General features: G+C 38.8%; 1 protein-coding gene across 1 annotated transcript; it reads left to right on the top strand.

Annotated features, from left to right (window-relative positions):
* Positions 1 to 801: 801 nt before the first annotated feature.
* Positions 802 to 18,823, top strand: bco2l (beta-carotene 15, 15-dioxygenase 2, like). The gene is made up of 12 exons (XM_074670289.1): positions 802 to 861; positions 7,179 to 7,356; positions 8,012 to 8,223; positions 8,716 to 8,831; positions 8,962 to 9,064; positions 9,147 to 9,290; positions 13,532 to 13,692; positions 14,106 to 14,276; positions 16,629 to 16,766; positions 17,551 to 17,733; positions 17,906 to 18,016; positions 18,571 to 18,823. Exons 1-12 carry the CDS (start codon positions 828 to 830, stop codon positions 18,685 to 18,687), a joined length of 1,668 nt encoding a protein of 555 aa, XP_074526390.1. The 5' UTR covers positions 802 to 827; the 3' UTR covers positions 18,688 to 18,823.
* Positions 18,824 to 19,027: the final 204 nt, after the last annotated feature.

The raw sequence follows: 19,027 nt of genomic DNA, 5'->3' as shown, positions 1-19,027 counted from the left end.
GGGTGAACAATTAACACTGATCGGAATGGATTACAAAAACTTTGTTCATGTGTAAAATTTTGGTTTTATTCAAGGATGCACATAACTGAAAGCTCTGTGATACATTTATTTGAACAATTTGTCTTCTACAACCTCACCTTGGTAGAGTTTGGCTGTTCCTCAACCAGCTTTCAGCTTCCTACACAACTGTTAGTGGCTAAGTTAATAACTGTCTATTAACCAACAAGAGAAACTGAGGCTCATTAGCACTGATTGTGAAACTGATTGATTGTACACCTGACTATAATCCTACAAAATACCTGTCTTTGTGCAAGTGCATGTGCATTTGCAAAGGGTAGGAACACCAAATGTTGGATTGATTTGGAAATTATCTGTTGTTTTCTGACACAATATCTTGTAAATTTATGATAGATAAATAAACAAGTACTATACATATTTTTGAGTGCATTCTTAGCTCACAGCATTTTTCACACCTGTCTAAAATTCTGACCCAGTGCTGTATTATCATGTTAACTATGTGCAAGGCTCCACCTTTGTCTCAGAGAGGAGTGGGAGGAAACACAATAGAGTTGTTGTTGTTGTTGTTGCTGTTGTTCAGAGTCTTTCAGAAATGTTCACTATTGATAATGTCACATTGTGTAAAAAGTGACCTGCATTATCAAACACAGCACGCCCTTCTTTCCACTTTTATCACAGGCTTAATGACACAGTCAACACTGTAATAAACCACCGTTTATTGCCAGGGACCAAAGGTTCAAAGGTTTTCCTCGGTGCGTCTTTAAATCCTCCATGTTTGTCTGACAACATCTGCAGATCGATCAGCAGACATGTCCAAGACCAAACAGCCACAGACTCCCACCAGTGAGTAGACGCTTCCTTGATATTTAGCTGAATTGAATTACAATATAAGTACAGACAAATCCTTATTTTAGTGTTATAGCACAGAAAGGGATATTTAAGTTCTGTTTTGTTGTGTAAAAAGTGGGATTGGATGAATTGTGCTGGTTTCCGTGATCCAGCTGTCCAGAAGTTGCCCTCAGCTCCAGCCATAAGATTCGTCACACATCCAGCGACCTCATGGAGGAAGTGTTTGCAGTGAAACTATCTGCACAACTTGTCTGTAGTATTTTAAAGAGTATGAACCTATAGCCTACATCCCAGATGATACTTTAGGCGCTGTGTCGTGTGTGTTCAGCGGACTCATGTCACTCGCAGTTACATAACATTGTTTAATGTTGTGTTTTACTGGTGTTACCTGAGTGACTTCGAGTCTGCTCTATTGTCTGTCTTCACATTTTTATATTAGTATGTATGAGTGTGATCCATGCACACGACATGTTTATCACCTGTGGTGTGTTCCCATCGCTTCACGTAAGCAGACGCTAAGTGTAGCTTTTTCCAGCCGTGCTCCGCGGGTAAGATCGTCGTGGTTTCTTTAACTGAACTAGAGTGAAGGAGGAGCGGTGACAATGTGATCTCAGAAGGTATTGGGAAAACTCTCGCTAACCGTGTGGAAGTTTTTCTTTACTTTTAACACTTACTCAAACCACAATATTTCCCGGATGTATCCCAGCTGTTGACGTAGATGGTTGACACCAGGCGGAACTAACTCCCTTCGTGTTTGCCAATGCTTTATTTTTTACACTTAAAAAAAAAAAATTGAAAATATATATAACAATTTATACATACAAAAAAACAAAGCTCGAGGCTCAAACTTCATGTTCAGAACAAAAAGAACAAAAATAATATATATATATATATTTTTTTTTTACAGTTCATATTCTGTGCATACATTTCTGGTCTTCTGGGCTTTGGCATTTGTGCAATAATTTAAGGACATTAGATACGCGGACAACAGTGACTTAAATACAATAAATTTTGGCTTTTGATGTAAATGCTTACAGCTACGAATGTGATATTTGGCTAACAACAATATTAAATTTAACACAAAAACTTTTTTTTAAGGAAAACTCTTCGTAGCAATACCAAAAATAATATCTTCACAATCAATTTGTACTTCTATAGAAAGCTTTCAATCCACAAACAATGTTACATCTGTCCAAAAAAATCTGTGTGTGGGCACATTCCCAAAAAATATGAACAATTGAGACAAAAAAGATGAACAATTGATTCTTCAGCACGATGACAAAAGGTTCAAAGTGGGTCAACATTTACAAGATATTTTGAAATTACCTTTACACATGTAGTTAACTTGATTGATGGCTGTGACGCATTACTTTCTGTGGTACGGTGGCCCTGAAGTGCAAAATGCAACAGTATTAAAAAAATAAAAAAGGAAAAACAACTACAAAAAGGATTTTTTTTAATTTATTTATTTATTTATTTATTTATTTATTTTTATTTTTATTTATTTTTTTTTTTTTTTGGGGGGGGGGGGCATTTCATGTTTCTATTTGCATTCTGTGCTTTGTTTTGCTCTTTCTCTTTGTTGTCTTTTTTTCTCTTTTTGTTAAATTAACTTTTCTTTGTTTTAATATTTCTTTGTTTCCTTTTTTGATTTTTTATTTACTTATAATAATAATAATAATAATAATAATAATAATAATAATAATAATAATAATTATTATTATTATTATTATTATTATTATTATTATTATTATTATGGTAGTAGTTGTTGTTGTCATGCTTTTCAGGGCCACAGTACTGAGACAATACTATTTCTGCAAACATAGGAGTTTGAACCTAAGACCCACTGTTAATATGTTAGTGAATATGTGAAGAATCTTGTTACTGGATCAGAGGACAACTTCTGCTGTAAAGATAACACAACAACATCTAATCAGACACAGTACAAGAAACTATTACACCAGCATTCATTGTATGATACAATTTGACCCATGCAGCCCCGCTCTAAAAACAGTGAAATATCTCTTTAAAACAAGGACATTAAACATCCACTGAAAATGTTCTGCACACAGAGAGCATGTGCATAGATATTTCAGTTTAGTCATAGCGCCTGAGCTACTGTTGCCAACATTCATGCTGACATTTTCAATTATTCCCTCTCAAGTGTCTTCTGTTGAATTAGATCTGGTGAAAGAACATGCACAATGTCCCATTAAGAGCTTTTAGGCTTTCACAGCTGATACTTCAGAAAAGATAACTGTCTGACAGTTCCCTGGGAAAATAAAAAGCACAAAAATTAGAAGATGTGCAAAGATTTGACAGTTCAACAAGGTCATTTGATTCTATAGTGACATACTGCTGGTAAACAATCTAATAAAGCAGTGACCATTACAAGTCATCTGCTGATGCATTTTTGATTTTACAACAAAAAAATATAATTTAAACTCCCCCCTGATGCTATAAATCCCGGCAGCTCTGGGCTTGTCTTTGTCTCTCTTTTGTTTTCTGAAGAATTTCAAATGCAGCTGATGGAAACAACATAAAATTCCCCCCTAAAAGATGACAGCACACATTCAGGCATCATTTGCTATGCTGCAGTAATCACAATCAAAACCCACAAAGTCAACATTGTAGGAGACTGTTAAAACCCTCAGCGGTTATCTCTCCAGTGCACATTCTGGTTTTTATTGTCTGTTGTACTGGTGTCATGGGAATGAACCAAATTGCGACCCTTATGATTGGCTGTAATAACCATTCACACAGTCAAACTATGATGGTGTAGCCTATAAACTCAGCATGTGGCAGCGTATTGAACTGCTCTGCTTTCCTTCTGCTAATCACGTTACTCTCTTATATATTTTACAATCTCCATTTTGCGTGCAGATATGAGGTAATGAAAGTGAATTGGTTATTGGCTAACAGATAAGACAGCAGATAGTGCAGGTGTCATTCCCAGTGCATGACCTCCACACTGACATGAGCTCTCTCATGCAGGAGCTGTTACAGAACACAATGTTTCACACCGTACCACTTCAGGTGGCGCTGTTATCCCTCAAAACATTTTTTTAATCACACCTGATTACATAAGTGAAGTGCTGAAAGCTTGATTAGCAGCTGCTGAGGTGTGAGGAACCAGGAATGATGTATAGAAAGTGTGAAAGAATGACACACTGTTTATTCACAGTTGTCACAGCAATCAGCTAATTCCAAAGAAAATTAAATCAAATTCCTGAAGACCTTTTATAAGCGTTTGTGCTGGCATTTTATATCACAAGACATCCCACCTTTTTTCATCTCAAAAACATAGACTGTAGAAAAAATGGGTGTAGTCAGTGTGAAGTCACTCATACTTCTAAAGTACACTCACATGAAGTTCACTGTGTACACTCTGCACAGATTGGAACAGTGCATAGTGTTGTCCCAAATCAAACACTACAGCTACAGTCAAGCGGCAACCTCTGGTCTAAGAATATGAGACAATGAGGAAGTGCTAAAATCTGCTGTTTCTACAGTGTCCGCTTGAGGCTGGCTCCCAAAGTACCAAAAGTCACATATACACCAAGCCATAAAAAGCAGTTTTCAAAGCAGAAATAAACCTTTTTACAGCCTGGTTCAAAATAACGTCTCCTGTCTGAGTCACTAATTTCACTATTGGCACACTGTACAGAGGGTGAATTTTTTTCTAACTCGGCCGTTCAGAGGATATTAAGATCATGAGCTCGCCCAATCAGAGGCACAGCTCAGGGTCACGTGACCAACAGACGCCCTATGGGCCTTTTTCAAACCGCCCCCTACACACTCCCCCTCCACGACGGAGTGCACTCCGTCACAGAGTCACACTCGCAACTGAATGAAGTTCACTTCATCAGGGTGTAGGGTATAAATACAGCTTTGGGACAGAAACTTCCCTCGATCTCAGGCGGAAACAGTTAGACAAAGATAAAAAAAGAAAATATAACGTAGAAAATACAAAAGAAACTTACTCCCACGCTTCTTTGGCTGCATTTATTTTTTTATTGAAGAGTTTTTCATGTTTCACTCTCACTTGAATGAATTCTTTTGTTTTCGTGAAAGTCCCTGTAAATATTAGACACTCAAATACACACGAACTGTCTGAACAAATGCAAGGCAGGCATTAATCAATGGCATGAACATCTAAAGTTGTGAACATCTGCACTCATTAAATATTTCTGTTAGTTTTACAGTATTTGTGCAGGCACATGTGCGTGGAACTTACATTCGTATGTTGCTTCCTCCATGGCTGACACTGGACACAATTTAGCGCTACACGTGTTCAGCGAGTCGGCATCGGTGCAGACTCACATGTGGAGGGTTTTATAGCCCACTACCCCTCCCCTCGGATTGGTTTGGGATGGCCCTTAATGTGGCGGACACTCCGCGAGAACGCGTAAACGGAGGGTTAGTGTGTAGGGAGAGTGTGTAGGGGGCGGTTTGAAAAAGGCCCTATGGCTGTATGTGAAGCCCTTCCTACTACCAATATGTCCGCTATTGCCGATGTACTCCATTTTCCATCTCAGAAACAGACTGGTGACGCCAAAGAGACTACGTCCATGTTTTCCACAGTCTATGGTTCGCACTTACTGGAACTAGGGCTTTGGAAAATAATCTAATTGCAATTTTTGTGGACTAGTATTGTGATTGTGATTACCCTGCGATTTCTTTGGGGGGATGTTTGTCTTCTACATTTTTCATCGAACACAAGCAATAAAACGTTCTAAAGCATGACCAACACAACAAAGGATATGGTCAACATATAAACAATTCTTTCCTGGAGGCCAGGCCGACATGTTATGACGAAATGAGATGAATTGATGCATGAGTTGATCCAACTAACATATCTTAAACTACTACAATCACAGTAGAATATTGACTGATGAATTTGACTTAAAACCTTGAAAACGTGTAATAATATTATCACTAATTTCCTTAAATAAAATCAGAGAAAGGAACAAAGCACTGCAAAACAAAAGGCCTGGTATGAACAATAATCTGAAAAATCAATATGAATCCTCTCATCTGTGAATTTCACACAAAATAAAGAGCAGAAATGTAAATACGACCAAATCTCTGACTCAACCACTGGAATATGTCAACATGTGGAAAGCACTTTTTTATAAAATGAAAAAGTAACAGTATGTGAACATACATATCAAATGTGTAAAAATCTCACTGATCTCTCATCAGTAACAAAACACAAACTAAAGTGCAGAAATGAAAAAAAAAAAGTTTTGTCTCAACCACTGAAATATGTAGATGTGTGCACTTTTTAAATGAACCTAAAAACTTTTTTTTAAATTGCAGTCTTTGTGACTTGAAAATTGCATTGTATTACATTGCGATTTCGGTTTAAATTCGATTAATTGTTCAGCCCTACTGGAAACGATGATTACAATCTGACCATTCACAAGTGTTCTGCTTTTTATTGATTCCATCCATCAACCACTGTTTGATCCATTCCCACCCCTTCCTGTGCATAGAGGTGCTGTGTTGTGGGGTGCGTTAGCTGAGAAATCAAAGTGTGCTGCGTTTTTTGCGTGAATGCACTTATGCGCTCAAAATAGTAATTGTAAACGCAGAAGTATGCAGTTTAGGACACATCAAGAGTTTGAGCATATCATCAGCTTGGGTCACTTTGGAAATGAGATGGGCTTTGAGCCTCCACACTAACAGCTATTGGGCACCCACCTGTCAATCAGCTGAGCTGTGCTTCTGATTGGGCGTACTTGCTTTGTTAATATCTTCTAAACTGCTGAGTTGGAAAACATTTACTCCTTGTGCAGAGTGCGCCATTAGGGAAATTAGCTATTCAGATAGCAGATAATTTATGTACCAAGCTGGAAACATGTTTTTGGTGTGTTTGAGGTTTTCAGCTCTTCCTCATTTACTTGTATTTTTAGAACACAGGTTGCCACTTGGACGAAATTCATCATTTGTGCAAATTACTGTTTTTTAATGGATGTTACAACACTTCCTCATTTTCACCTGTTCAAAGTTCCAGAGCTGTAAACCATTCACAGCACCACACCTTTTCTGTGAGCATGTCTGTGGTGTTAAATTGTCTGTGTGTGTGTGCATGTGTGTCTTTTTGTGTCAAGGAGGGAAAGGGGTGGGAAAGGTGCAGAGTCAAGAGTCCAGGTTCTCAGCTAAACTGCATGATAGCCTGATTGTATCATAGTGTTTTCTCCCTGTTCCCTGATTTATCTCCATAGATTATGCAGTGTATGGTAATAATTATAATAATAAAACTGCATCCTTCTTTCCTCTTCTCTCTTCCAACTCCCTCCACTTAGTTTCCAGCAGGCAGAGATGTCCCCTGGCCAATGGGCTGGAGAGTGTGGCTCCTCTGGTGCAATCTGTGGAGGAAACACCTGATCCCATCGCCACCACCATCAAGGGCACTTTTCCGAGCTGGATCAACGGGAGCTTTCTGAGGAATGGCCCTGCGAAATTTGAATTTGGAAAAGACAAGTACATGAAAAACATAAGAACATCAGTTATCTATAGTATGACGGCAAAATGTTCAAAATGGTTTCGGCATATTCTGTTTATGAGGAGTTGCAAAATTAACTGCAGTTATATTCAACCAAATGCAAAAATGATCCCATTTATCATTTGGTTTATTACTTCAGAGTATTTTACAAAGACTATATGGTTTTAATAGCTTACGTCTTCTTTAATACTTGGTTTAATAATTTTTCTTAATACCCATTTAGTCCCCTAGCTCTAAAAAGATCCCCAAATATTCACCAGAAAATACCAATCTACGAGGTCATGGCAACTCCACTCAAAACTTAAACAGTTCATAGTTAAAGGAGATAATTAAAAAAAATTACTAAAAAAAATAAAATACATAAAAGGACAATAGTTTTAAGTCAGTTATTTTGTCTTGAATTGGTCTATCATAGCTGTGGAAGACTTATTCAGGTTGTGCCGTGTTTCAATGTCCAGTGAGGAGACAACAGAGCTTCAGAGCTAGTCATGGTTTGTCGTCAGTAAAAAACATAATGAGTTGTTTCCTTTTAAAATAAAAAGGTCTAAATTTAAATCTTCTGTTGATGTAGAAATAATATTTTCAGTTTCAATATTTGGAAACGACTCACTCATGTTTATTTTTCTGTCTTAGGTACACCCACTGGTTCGATGGCATGGCCATGATGCACCGCTTCCACATCCTCGATGGAAAAGTCACATACAGTAGCCAATTCCTGAGAAGTGACTCATATGTTCAAAACTCTGAGAAGAACCGCATCGTGGTGTCGGAGTTCGGGACACTAGCCATGCCTGATCCATGCAAGAACATCTTTGCACGCTTCTTTTCACGCTTCCAGATTCCCAGTATGTGTGTCTTTTTTGCTCATTCTCTATTTGTAATGTAGCATAATGTAGATCCAGCCATGCCAGATGTTTTATGAAACTGTTGAAGTCATCTGTGTATTTACATGGATAGCCAGGCAACTGTGCAAGATTACAGGAATCAAAGTCAAAGTGAAAGAAACAGCCAGAGATGAAAAATACAACCCCTATACATTTTTCTTCATGCAGGATGCCCTTGACTGTGCTGTGCTGAGCTATAAACTTCTTTTTAAGTACAGTGACAGCAGGTGTTGCAGTGTGTTGTGCTTTTTTTTAGGAACACAAGTCAATATTTGTATTTTAGTGTCTTGTCTGTTCGTGGACCATTAACCTGTTACACGACAGAAAGCTTTTCATAAAAACTAGGCAGAATTAAAAAGGCATAAGAAAAGCATACATATCTTGTTGGCCGTGAAGCAGAGACTTTTTTCTAGAGCACTATTTTTAATAACTTCCTGACGCATGTGTGAACAGAGGCAACAGATAATGCCAGTGTGAACTTTGTCAAGTACAAGGGAGACTATTATGTCAGCACTGAAACCAACTACATGAGACGAGTGGATCCTCAGAGCCTGGAGACCAAGGAGAAGGTGAGTCACTGGTGCAAATGGAAAAGTGTTTTTGAATACTAATGCTGCTAAAATAAAAGTCAGAGAGAAGCAACAAAAAGTTGGGTGAACAGTGATGAAGCACAACTGACAATGATGCTGTCTATTTAAGGTGGACTGGAGTAAATTTATCGCTGTCAACTCAGCAACAGCTCACCCACACTATGACCGTGAGGGGGCCACGTACAACATGGGCAACTCCTACGGCAAAGGAGGTGATCTGTGGACCAATCAGCTCTGTTAGATGTCCTAAACTGATCCATCATATCTAAAAATAATTTTTCTGGGCCACTTTAGGTTTCTTCTACAACATCATACGTGTGCCTCCTGCAGCAGAGGAGAAAGCAGCGACAGAGGACTCAGCAGACCTGAATGGAGCCAAGGTGATCTGCTCCATCCCAGCAGCTGAGCCCAGGAAGCCTTCCTATTATCACAGTTTTGGTGAGAAATGAAAAACAGGTTTAAAAATCAGGCTGCGGCTTCTTTAAAGCTCCTGTGAGGAGATTGTAGATGGTTTTATAATAAAATCAGTTCTTAGTCGAACAACTCCCAAAGATCACAGGAAGAGGATCCATTTCTCAGTTCAGCATTTATTCTGGTCACAGGTTAGGTTTACTGCATTGGTCCCAAAAGAATGATCCCTGATATCCAGGAGAAATATGAGTTTATAACAGTCATCGTTGCACCTGTACAGAGGTTGAGTTTAACGAAACGCCTGAGATTAATTTGCCAACAAATATGATTGACACCAATGTTTCAACCCACAGCTGGTGTCAGATGTCAGTAAGATGTGCTATTCAAGTGTGTGCGTGTTGAATCAGACCATGGAGCTAGGAGACTAGGTTAGAGTTTACACAGAGCCAGAGAGACCTCACAGACACAAGCAGGAGACAGGAGCTACCTGTCTATCTGCATAATGAATATATATCAGCCCTGAGACTGTACAAGAACAAAACATGAGACTAAATAAAATGCAGATTTAAGTCTATTATTACAAAGATATTTGACAAATATGAAACAGAGTGAATACTGACACCTTTACATCAGCAAGAAAAGCAAACAGGACTACCTGCCACATGACCTGCTATTCCTATGGTTACCCTTCAATTAGCTGTATTAAGATAGAATAGAATAGAATAGAATAGAATAGAATAGAATAGAATAGAATAGAACTTCATTGTCATTGTAACAAGTACAACAACATTGAAGTCACAGCAGCAATCAAGAAAACAAAAGTAAGAAAGTGTATAGAAAGTGCAAAAAGCTCCATAAAAAAATAGATGATGACAGCTTGTCCATCATTGTCCAGTTCAGCCAGCCTCCACCTCCACAGGGTCCAGGACTGAGCTTCTTCAGTCATGCTCCATCTCTGTCTCCTGGATCCTGTCTGCTCACAGCAGGTGAAGCTCTTCCAATGTGGCGCTGGTGTCTGATGTTAGCTCCGTTAGCCATGTCTTTGAATAGCATGATGCTACTTTGCCCTCTGGTATTCCCTCTGTTGCTGGGTTAGCACAGCTAGCTCGTCCATCTTATTGGAGATAGATCTTACATTCCCAATAACGATGGATGGAAGGACAGGTCCATGTCGTCACTTCTTAGCTCACACCTGAGAACCAGCATGTCGTCCTCACCTCCTTCTCCTCACCTTGTGGGAAGACATCAGGCCTTGCACCAGTTAGCATTGACATGCTACAGACTGCTAACAGCTGATTTCACATGTAAACAATTCAGCCATGGTTACATGTAGGGTCTCCAGACAAACACAGGAGAAAGTTTAGTAAAAATATCACAGAAGCCACAAAAAGTTTGGTGTCCATGACCAACAAATGAACTATACAAAGTAATGATCCACTCCAAATACAGAGATTACGAAAAAGAGACGAAAATATTACAAGAAACAGACAAAGAAGAGAGAGCTGCTGCAAAAGGCAGCCATAGCCAACAGGGCGGCGCCTAGCAATGAGTTGTCTTGACTTGATCTTTTTTATCATTGCCATCAGGTTGGTGTTATTTGAAGTGAACACATTATGATATGATAAAAAACCTTTATTGACAATTAACTCACAGTCGAAGGAGATTTTTCCTATACATTGAAAAAAGCTGATTGGCTCAGTAAAGACGTAAGATGTCCATTTTTTCCACAGCTATCAGCCAAAGCCTACAGTTCATAAAAGTTCCTCTCAGTAGCTTTAAAGAAGCCTGTACTCTGGATATATACACTGACAGGTAATTTATAAAGGCTATATTTTATTGCCTGAACTGACAGGGTGAGTCGACTCTCTAGTTTTTGTGCTCTTATTAATTACTAATTTAAATTCTCCCCCCGTCTTCTTCTTTTCGTCAATCACGGCTCTTTTGTCTCCCAGTTCAGCTTTCACTATCTGCCTCAGTTTATAACTCTGCCTCTGACTCACACACTGAAGTACAAACATTCGCTTTCGCTCAGTGTCTCTCATAAAAATATAAAATCCATTTAAAAGACACACAATCAACATTTTGCCCTAGTTTCTTTCCTGGCTTAACTCTGAGAGCACTGTGGAGAGGCTGCATATTGTGTTGATGTTTTGTTGTTTCAGTCCTTAGTGTTATGTCTACATTTCAGCGAGAGACACTTCAGTCAAGAAATTATCTTTTTAGAAAATGGTTATGCAGTTAGCTTTAGAGCTGCTTTCTGGTAGAGCTCTTAAAACACAGCAGGGGAGAGGATTCTGTAGGGAAATTATCCCTGTCAATAAATGAATGCAGTGGATAAGATCTCAGTAAAGATAACGTCTTTACTGTGGAGCTTTGGAGAGCCGTGACAGTGTTGACATTTGTGTGTTAGTGGAGTTAAGTAATAAAAATCTGGTAATAACAACACAGTATATTTGAATTGACTGGATGGTACGAGCAGACTGATAACAGACCAGCTGATTTAATGATGCACTGAATTGATATCAGCTGTCTGATGCGAGCTTCACTTGATTGTACCCTAACAACATCGCTTCATTTAGTTCGATATTTATATTTTCACCAGACCACCAAAGATCTGCCAGACTGTCTGGCACCGAGAAATCTCTCCAGTGATGAAACACTGCATGGTTATCCCATCACCACATAATTACTGCTGTACAGCTACAGTAGACAGGGGGTTATGTTTAGCCCCCATCTCACATGTTTACTTGCTGGCATAATATTTTGTCTCAATTGTCAGTAAAATATGGTTCAAACAGGTGTTTATTTTGCAGACTGACCAGCCAGAAGTGGGTGGCAGCAGATTCAACCTTTTGCACAAAGTGACATCAAAATAAGCAGCTGTGTCTTTTACACAGGAAGGAAATTTGGGGTTTTCACCATTTTCCCCTGGTACCAAAACGCCCTCGCTGAGCTCAAAGTAAAACTTCTGAAAACATTGCTGAACCCATCACTGTCACTTCTCCCTCAGTAACCAATCGCAATCAAGAAGGGGTGGGACTTTTAATATAAACTTTGTCAACAACAGTAAGGAGAAGAAACATACTTTTTTATGCAGATATTACTTCCAGGTAAAAAGCTTTACCAGGGGTGGCCAACCAGTCAGGGACCAAGAGCCACAAAAATCACTGTGGTACTACTGGACTGAAAATCAATACGTTTCTAATTTTCAGAGCAAGATTTATTTAGTTTATAAGTGTGTTTAAATTTGTATTTGAAGCCTTGTCAAATACAAATGTTGGTTTTACTGCAGAAGAGAAAGTTCTATCTATCTATCTATCTATCTATCTATCTATCTATCTAGAAAGATAGATAGATGGATCTCAGACCTCCCTGACAGTGGAGTGGAGTGACAGCAGAAGGGCAGATGCTGGTGAAATTTTAGGTTGTCCATTAGTACCATGGCCAATAGGTGTCAGGCAATTTGCAAACAGAACAACACCAATGCAAAAGTGAAAACCCGACACAAAGTAAATAAATTAATTTCTTTTTGACTTCAACTATGATAAATAAAGCTTTGTAGGGGTGTCCCTTTGTGATATTCTGCATAGTAATTATATTTATTTATTGACCAGTAATATGTCATCCAGTATTTAACTTCATGAATCAGTCATATCATAATGTAGGCTATGTAATATATAGCTATGTTTATCAGAGCTGAAGTTCAAAAAGAAAACAACCATTTTCTTACTTTTGCAACTTTTCTGTGTCTGTTAGAATAACTGTCCCCCTAACTTCTGTTGAAGCTGTCCTTCCGCCATGTTGTGGCTTTTACATTGGGCCTTTTAGGGCCTATGCCCACCGTATTAGTGGACATAGGCCCTAAAAATTTCTCAGTATCATTACTGGTGATATCAACTCTTGGTGGTCAAATTCAGCAACATGTGTCCACTGTTAAAAAAATCAGATTTTAAGTTATGTGCTGAAATGAATCTTTTAAAAGAGAGAAAAAGGTGAGGCAGCAATGAAATCAGAACTAAAGTCATTTGGACTCCTTTGAGGTTGAGACAAACTCATTTTTTGTGTGTAAATGAAAATATCTGAGAACTGTGTGTTGGTCATTTATGGAGAACTAAGCCTTTAAATTAGTACACGGACAGTTGCTATCTCTTGGTTAGCTGTGTTTCTGTTATACAGTGAGGAAAAGGCAAAAGAGATGAGCGATGATGTGTTGTCATATATCAAAAAATATATGTTTTTCTCTTTGTGTGTGCCCTCCATCGTTAAAGTCATGTCGGAGAACTACATTGTGTTCATCGAGCAGCCGATCAAGTTGGATCTGCTGAAGTTCATGCTGTACAGAATCCAGGGGAAAAGCTTTCACAAAGTCATGACCTGGGAGCCGCGGTATGAAACTGTCTTCCACCTGGTCAACAGACACACAGGCAAGGTGAGTTAAGATTAGTCTACTGCGCAGTGAGAGAGCTGCTTCATGCAATAATAAAGTGTGGAATACAGAGGAACACCACATGCCCATTTGCTGAACAGTCAGAACAAAAAAGAGAGAAAAACTGCAAGCTAATCTCTTCACGCATGGTTGAGTCTTTCCCTTATTTATTTTGACAGAGTCACACTCTTTTGGAGTAGTTTCTCACACACTGTTACTCTCAATTTTCTCATCTCATTACACAGCATACCCATCAAGCATACAATATCAAACCTTAATAATGTGAAGGTACAAGACAAAAGCAGCTCTTGTCCTCAAATATTAAAACAAAGACAGAAAAATCCTAACGCCTGTTTAAAACATTGTTATTTTAGTATTATATTTCTAACTGTCTGCTGTGACTGATCCTCTGACAGGAGAGTAAAGTGAGGTACCTTGCAGCACCCATGTTTACGCTGCATCAGATCAACGCTTATGAGGACGACGGGTGCTTGGTGATGGACATGTGCTGCGGAGATGACGGTGAGGTCATTGGAGACTTCACAATCGAAAACTTGCGCAGAGACTCTGGGGAGGAAATGGACAAGGTAATCTACAGTATTCACTTTAAATTGTATTGTAATTATCATAAAAATGATCACAAATCCAAAATGAATGAATGAATGAAACTTTGTTATGATCATGTAGATGACAACTTAAACCAAGAAAAATACAAATAAGTGATAATCAGAAAAACTGAAAATGAAACAAGACAATAAGTTCTCAGGTTCTTAGTTTACATGAGAAAAAAGGGATAAGAGTACAAACTTTTCTAATCCTAGCCCTTTGAATTTTGTTGTAGCTTCGTAACTGAAATTATAACAATGTCATAGGTTTAGCAGTCATTTTGAAACATGTACAGTGAACCAACAACCTGTCATTTGTACAGAAAAATACAATCGTAGCCATACCTTCTTTTGAAGTGTATTTACAACACCCTGCATCATTTTGATCCAACCTTGATATAGTTATTCATCAATGTACCTCTGGTCCAGTTAAGTGGTTATTGTGCAGTTCTTGTATGGTTTTTAATTTTGAAGTTGTGTAAGGAACTTTTCAAGAGTAATTGTATCACCCACAGTGGACCTTGGTCAGCTAAGCTCCTCTGCTGAGACGGAGGACTGAAACAAGACCTGGGTTTTCATCCCTTTCAGACAGGATCAACTCTAATATGTTGATCAGCTAATTTTAAGAATTAAGACCCAAATTAGGGCTGGGGATATCAAATATACTCGATGTATCGCGAGTTTTTGCACGTGAGATATATAAAATGACTATATCACAACCATCGAGTACAAACAGTGACCTACGTCTTTCAGACGTCACAACTTGAATCTCTTTGGTGATTCGCTCGTTTCACTCTCTGCTGCTCAGCAGGTGCTCCTCTCACAGCGAGCACCGCGCTCCCCCGCCCACCCAGAAAAATTCTATTGCGCATGCGAGTTTTGGTATTTGGAGAGGCGAGAAGAAAGTCGCTTACACGTCGTAGTCGCTATCGTTGTGGGTTCCTGGAGCTTGATTTCAAGAGTGCAGTAGTAGCAGTAGTATTTAGGTTTACTTTTCTGCCTATATGATCCCGTGTTATCTCCCAACTATCCTCAACCAGTAACACGGCATGTTTTTAGCTTTCACTTTCGCTTCCCCCCCCCAAGTCACGGGAATCAGCTGATCACCGCTCGAGACATGATGACAGATTGGTTTGATGGTATTTCACAGATGAATACCAAAAGACTGCTAGCTGGAATATTATAAGAAGACAAACCCAAATACAGTTCAAACAGACCCCAGGCTCAAAGACAGAAATCACTAGAGTCCAATTTAAGCATCACCAACATTATCCAGGTAGCTGCTTTTTTGATGTGAAAGTAATATCTCCAACTTTAGTTCATGTTATTTTCAAACTGTAATATAATATAATATAATATAATATAATATAATATAATATAATATAATATAATATAATATAATATAATATAATCATTCAGTTGAATAAATCTGAATGCATTCCAATGCTAGAACTTAAAATATGTTACTACATACAGTTTGGTTTGGAAAGGTTTGCTAAACTTGCCTGATTGAGATTTCCCCTTTTTGCATTAAAATTTTAAAAGTCCAACTAAAGGTCTGCTTGAATCATTATCCTGATGTCATTTTATGCATCAAATGGTTGGATTTAACATTAATTCAGTGATTTAGAGGAGAAATCAGGATATCGAGATATAGCCAACAAATATCGAGATATAAGATTTTGGCCATATTGTGCAGCCCTAACCCAAATACTGATGATTGTGAAAATATAAACTCAATTTAAATATAAAATTACAGCCAGATGAAAAAACAGTAAATGAATTGGCTTTCTGACAGCTAAGTAAAGTGATTGCTAATTTCTAAAAAAATAACAATATCATTCTTGTTTGGGTCGGAGTTTATTCAAATGAGGTGGTTGATAATCCAGTTTCCTTGTCAGGTCTCAGGTCAGTTTTTCAACAGGGGAGCCAAGAAGACTGGGTTAAAATACTTGCACATATAATTAAAAAGTACCTTACACAACACCACTTCGAAAGAACAAACAACAAAAAAAACGATTAGTTATCATTTCAATTAGTTCATCCATTCTTGGTGTTTTCTTAAAGTACTCAAAACATCATACAACTATGAATCAGCTGAGACTTGAGGACAGTTTTCTTTTTAAATCAAGGCCATCTCTATCTTTCTCTTACTTACAGTCTTTAGAAATCTGTCTCTAAAGCAGACAGAGCTCAATTGTGCCTTATGTTTTTTTTCCTTTGCTTTTCCTTTACTCTGCTTTGGTTTTATTGTCCATGAGGTAACATTGCGCCCCTGGGTCAAAGGAGCCAAACTTGTATTTTGTCTGATGTCTTTCTAATATTCTCCGGCAGTTTTACAACTCATTGTGCAGAAACCTCCCACGGAGATACGTCCTGCCCCTTAATGTGGATGAAAACACCCCTCTGGATCAAAACCTTGTCACTCTGCCTTTCTGCAGAGCTACAGCAAAGCAGACCAAACCAGGACAGGTAAGGGAGTGCAGTGTGCTCTCGTTGTGTATGTGATGTTATATGTGTAGATGTACATTAATCTCAGTCTGGCTTTAGTGGAATTAAGCGCAGAAGAAGGCCTATAATCATGATGAACACAGCCAATTCACTCCCACACACTCTGTGCAATTATCCAGCGTAGTGACACACTCAAGGTGCTTTCTGCAAGATAGTAATTTCATGACTTACAGCAGATGTATATGATGTCACATCAGAGGCCACCAGAACAGTTGCCATTTGAAATCTTAAGCACACACATTTGCACGTATACATGCCGTGTCTGACATGTCCCTACGGCAGAATAAAGCAGAAACGTTGCATAACAAAGAAAAAGAACGATGCTTCAGTTGTCATGACTACCTAAGTGACACTGTCCTCAGTTTTAGATCTTGTTGAATGTGGTGTTATGTATGTACACGCTGTCGTGAAAAAGTTCAGAGATGGAGCTGCTTGTAACTGAAGTCAGTGCAGACAAACAGAAAAATACAGATCTGTAAATGCACTGAGAGGTATTTAGATTTTAGAGTGAAATGATATTAAACTGATGTGTTCTTATCGCGACTTGCAAATAAATGCCACTGCTTTTATGTAGGTATCCATTTACCTGTTTTAGAGAATAATGCAGTATTGATTGTAGCCCAAACTGCACAAAAGGGGAGCTGTAAATCTGTCTGGAAAGTATTAAGTGGCCGCACTTTTTAGGTTGAATGTAAAAGTTTCACCGTCCATAGAAAAATCCAGACTTCTTACCTTGACCCCACAGGTATACCTGACCCACGAAGAACTCCACGATGATGAGCTGCTGCAATATGGTGGCCTTGAGTTTCCTCAGATCAACTATGACAAGTACAATGGCAGACCTTACCGCTACTTCTACTCCTGTGGCTTCGGACATGTCTTCAGTGACTCCCTGCTCAAGATGGATGTCCACACCAAGGAGCTTAAGGTTTCTATCTTCTGAGGAAAAAACCTCATTGTTAACTAGGTTGGGTATAGCCACATCAAAGTTATTTCCACAGCTCTTTCTCTAACACTGAGGGCAGGATGTGAAGGGTTGGTTTTCTGACATGAAAGAGCTCAGAGTAAAGGGGGTGTTTGTGTAATCTCCCCCTGCCTAGGTGTGGCGTTATCCCGGCTTGTTCCCGTCTGAGCCCGTCTTTGTTGCTTCCCCTGGCGCTACTGAGGAAGATGATGGAGTGGTGTTGTCTGTCATCATCACACCCAGGGAAGTAAGTCAACCACAACAAAGAAAAAAACAACAAAACAATGTAGAAAAGCAACATCCAGCAGTGTTCATCTTAACGTCACTTTGGCTGCTATTGTTGAGGAGTCAATTAAAATGACTGTTTCTGTCACTGGAGTGTAAAGGGGAAAGGGGAACTTGGTTTAACAAACAGGTCTGCTTCTGGAGGGATTGCTAGAGTTAAGCTCTCAGTCTATGATAGTTATAGATTGTCAGAAATAAGACATCCATCAAAATGTGACATCTTTACTGCATGTTTTTCTTGTATTTGTAGCTTTTCACAATTTCAGACCTCAATATGTAAAAAAAATAAATAGCTAAATTAGAGCCCAGTTTTGAAAATCTGAGTCCATTCCTGTGATGTTTGGACCTGAAATAAAAAGGAACAGAACACAGTCAGCTTTAAAGACAGCAAAGTACACTTTGTATACGTTTTTTCATGTTCCATTGAAGACAGATGGTTTGATGCGTTCACTTTCATGAGAAAGGTGACCTTTTTCTTCACAAAACAAATGTATTCCCTTGTCATCCTGTTTCCAGGAAAAAAGTACTTTCCTCCTCGCTCTGGATGCGAAAACGTTCACAGAGCTGGGCAGAGCAGAGGTCCCTGTCAACATCCCGTACGGGACCCACGGAGTGTTTAACGAGATGGGCTAGATGTGTCACTGCTCCGCGGAAAATCGCTTCGACTGAACCAGCAACCTGCAAGCTTTATCCACAGAACAGAAAACCTCTGTTGAAGCCAATGTCTGTAAAAATTCCTGAACTGCAAAAAGAAAGTAGAAAAGAAAGAAGAGAGAAAAAAACTGCTGAATTATGTTCTTTTTTTGTTTGTCCTTCTTTGATAAGAAAAAGGTGCGTGTCCTCTCTGTGTGCTGCATTTACAGTCTGATAGATGGCAATCTTTTGAAGACGGGAAGCCCGGCACAGCATCAGTGCGCTGGTAGCTTGTCCTCTGTGTGTCTTATGTCCTCTTTTAAGATTTTAATGAAACAGC

The sequence above is a fragment of the Halichoeres trimaculatus genome, unplaced genomic scaffold (assembly GCF_033239565.1).
Source record: "Halichoeres trimaculatus isolate MK-OKI-2021-1 unplaced genomic scaffold, fHalTri1.1 fHalTri1_scaffold_5, whole genome shotgun sequence".
NCBI lineage: Eukaryota > Metazoa > Chordata > Actinopteri > Labriformes > Labridae > Halichoeres > Halichoeres trimaculatus.
This window is presented reverse-complemented; position numbering and strand designations above follow the sequence as displayed.

What these genes read in the sequence shown, in the direction of transcription:
- bco2l (XM_074670289.1), top strand. Translation starts at nt 828, where the DNA reads ATGTCCAAGACCAAACAGCCACAGACTCCCACCA. An exon ending in GCCTGGAGACCAAGGAGAAG is followed by an intron (nt 8,832 to 8,961) that starts GTGAGTCACTGG and finishes TGTCTATTTAAG; the next exon opens with GTGGACTGGAGTAAATTTAT. An exon ending in CAACTCCTACGGCAAAGGAG is followed by an intron (nt 9,065 to 9,146) that starts GTGATCTGTGGA and finishes GGGCCACTTTAG; the next exon opens with GTTTCTTCTACAACATCATA.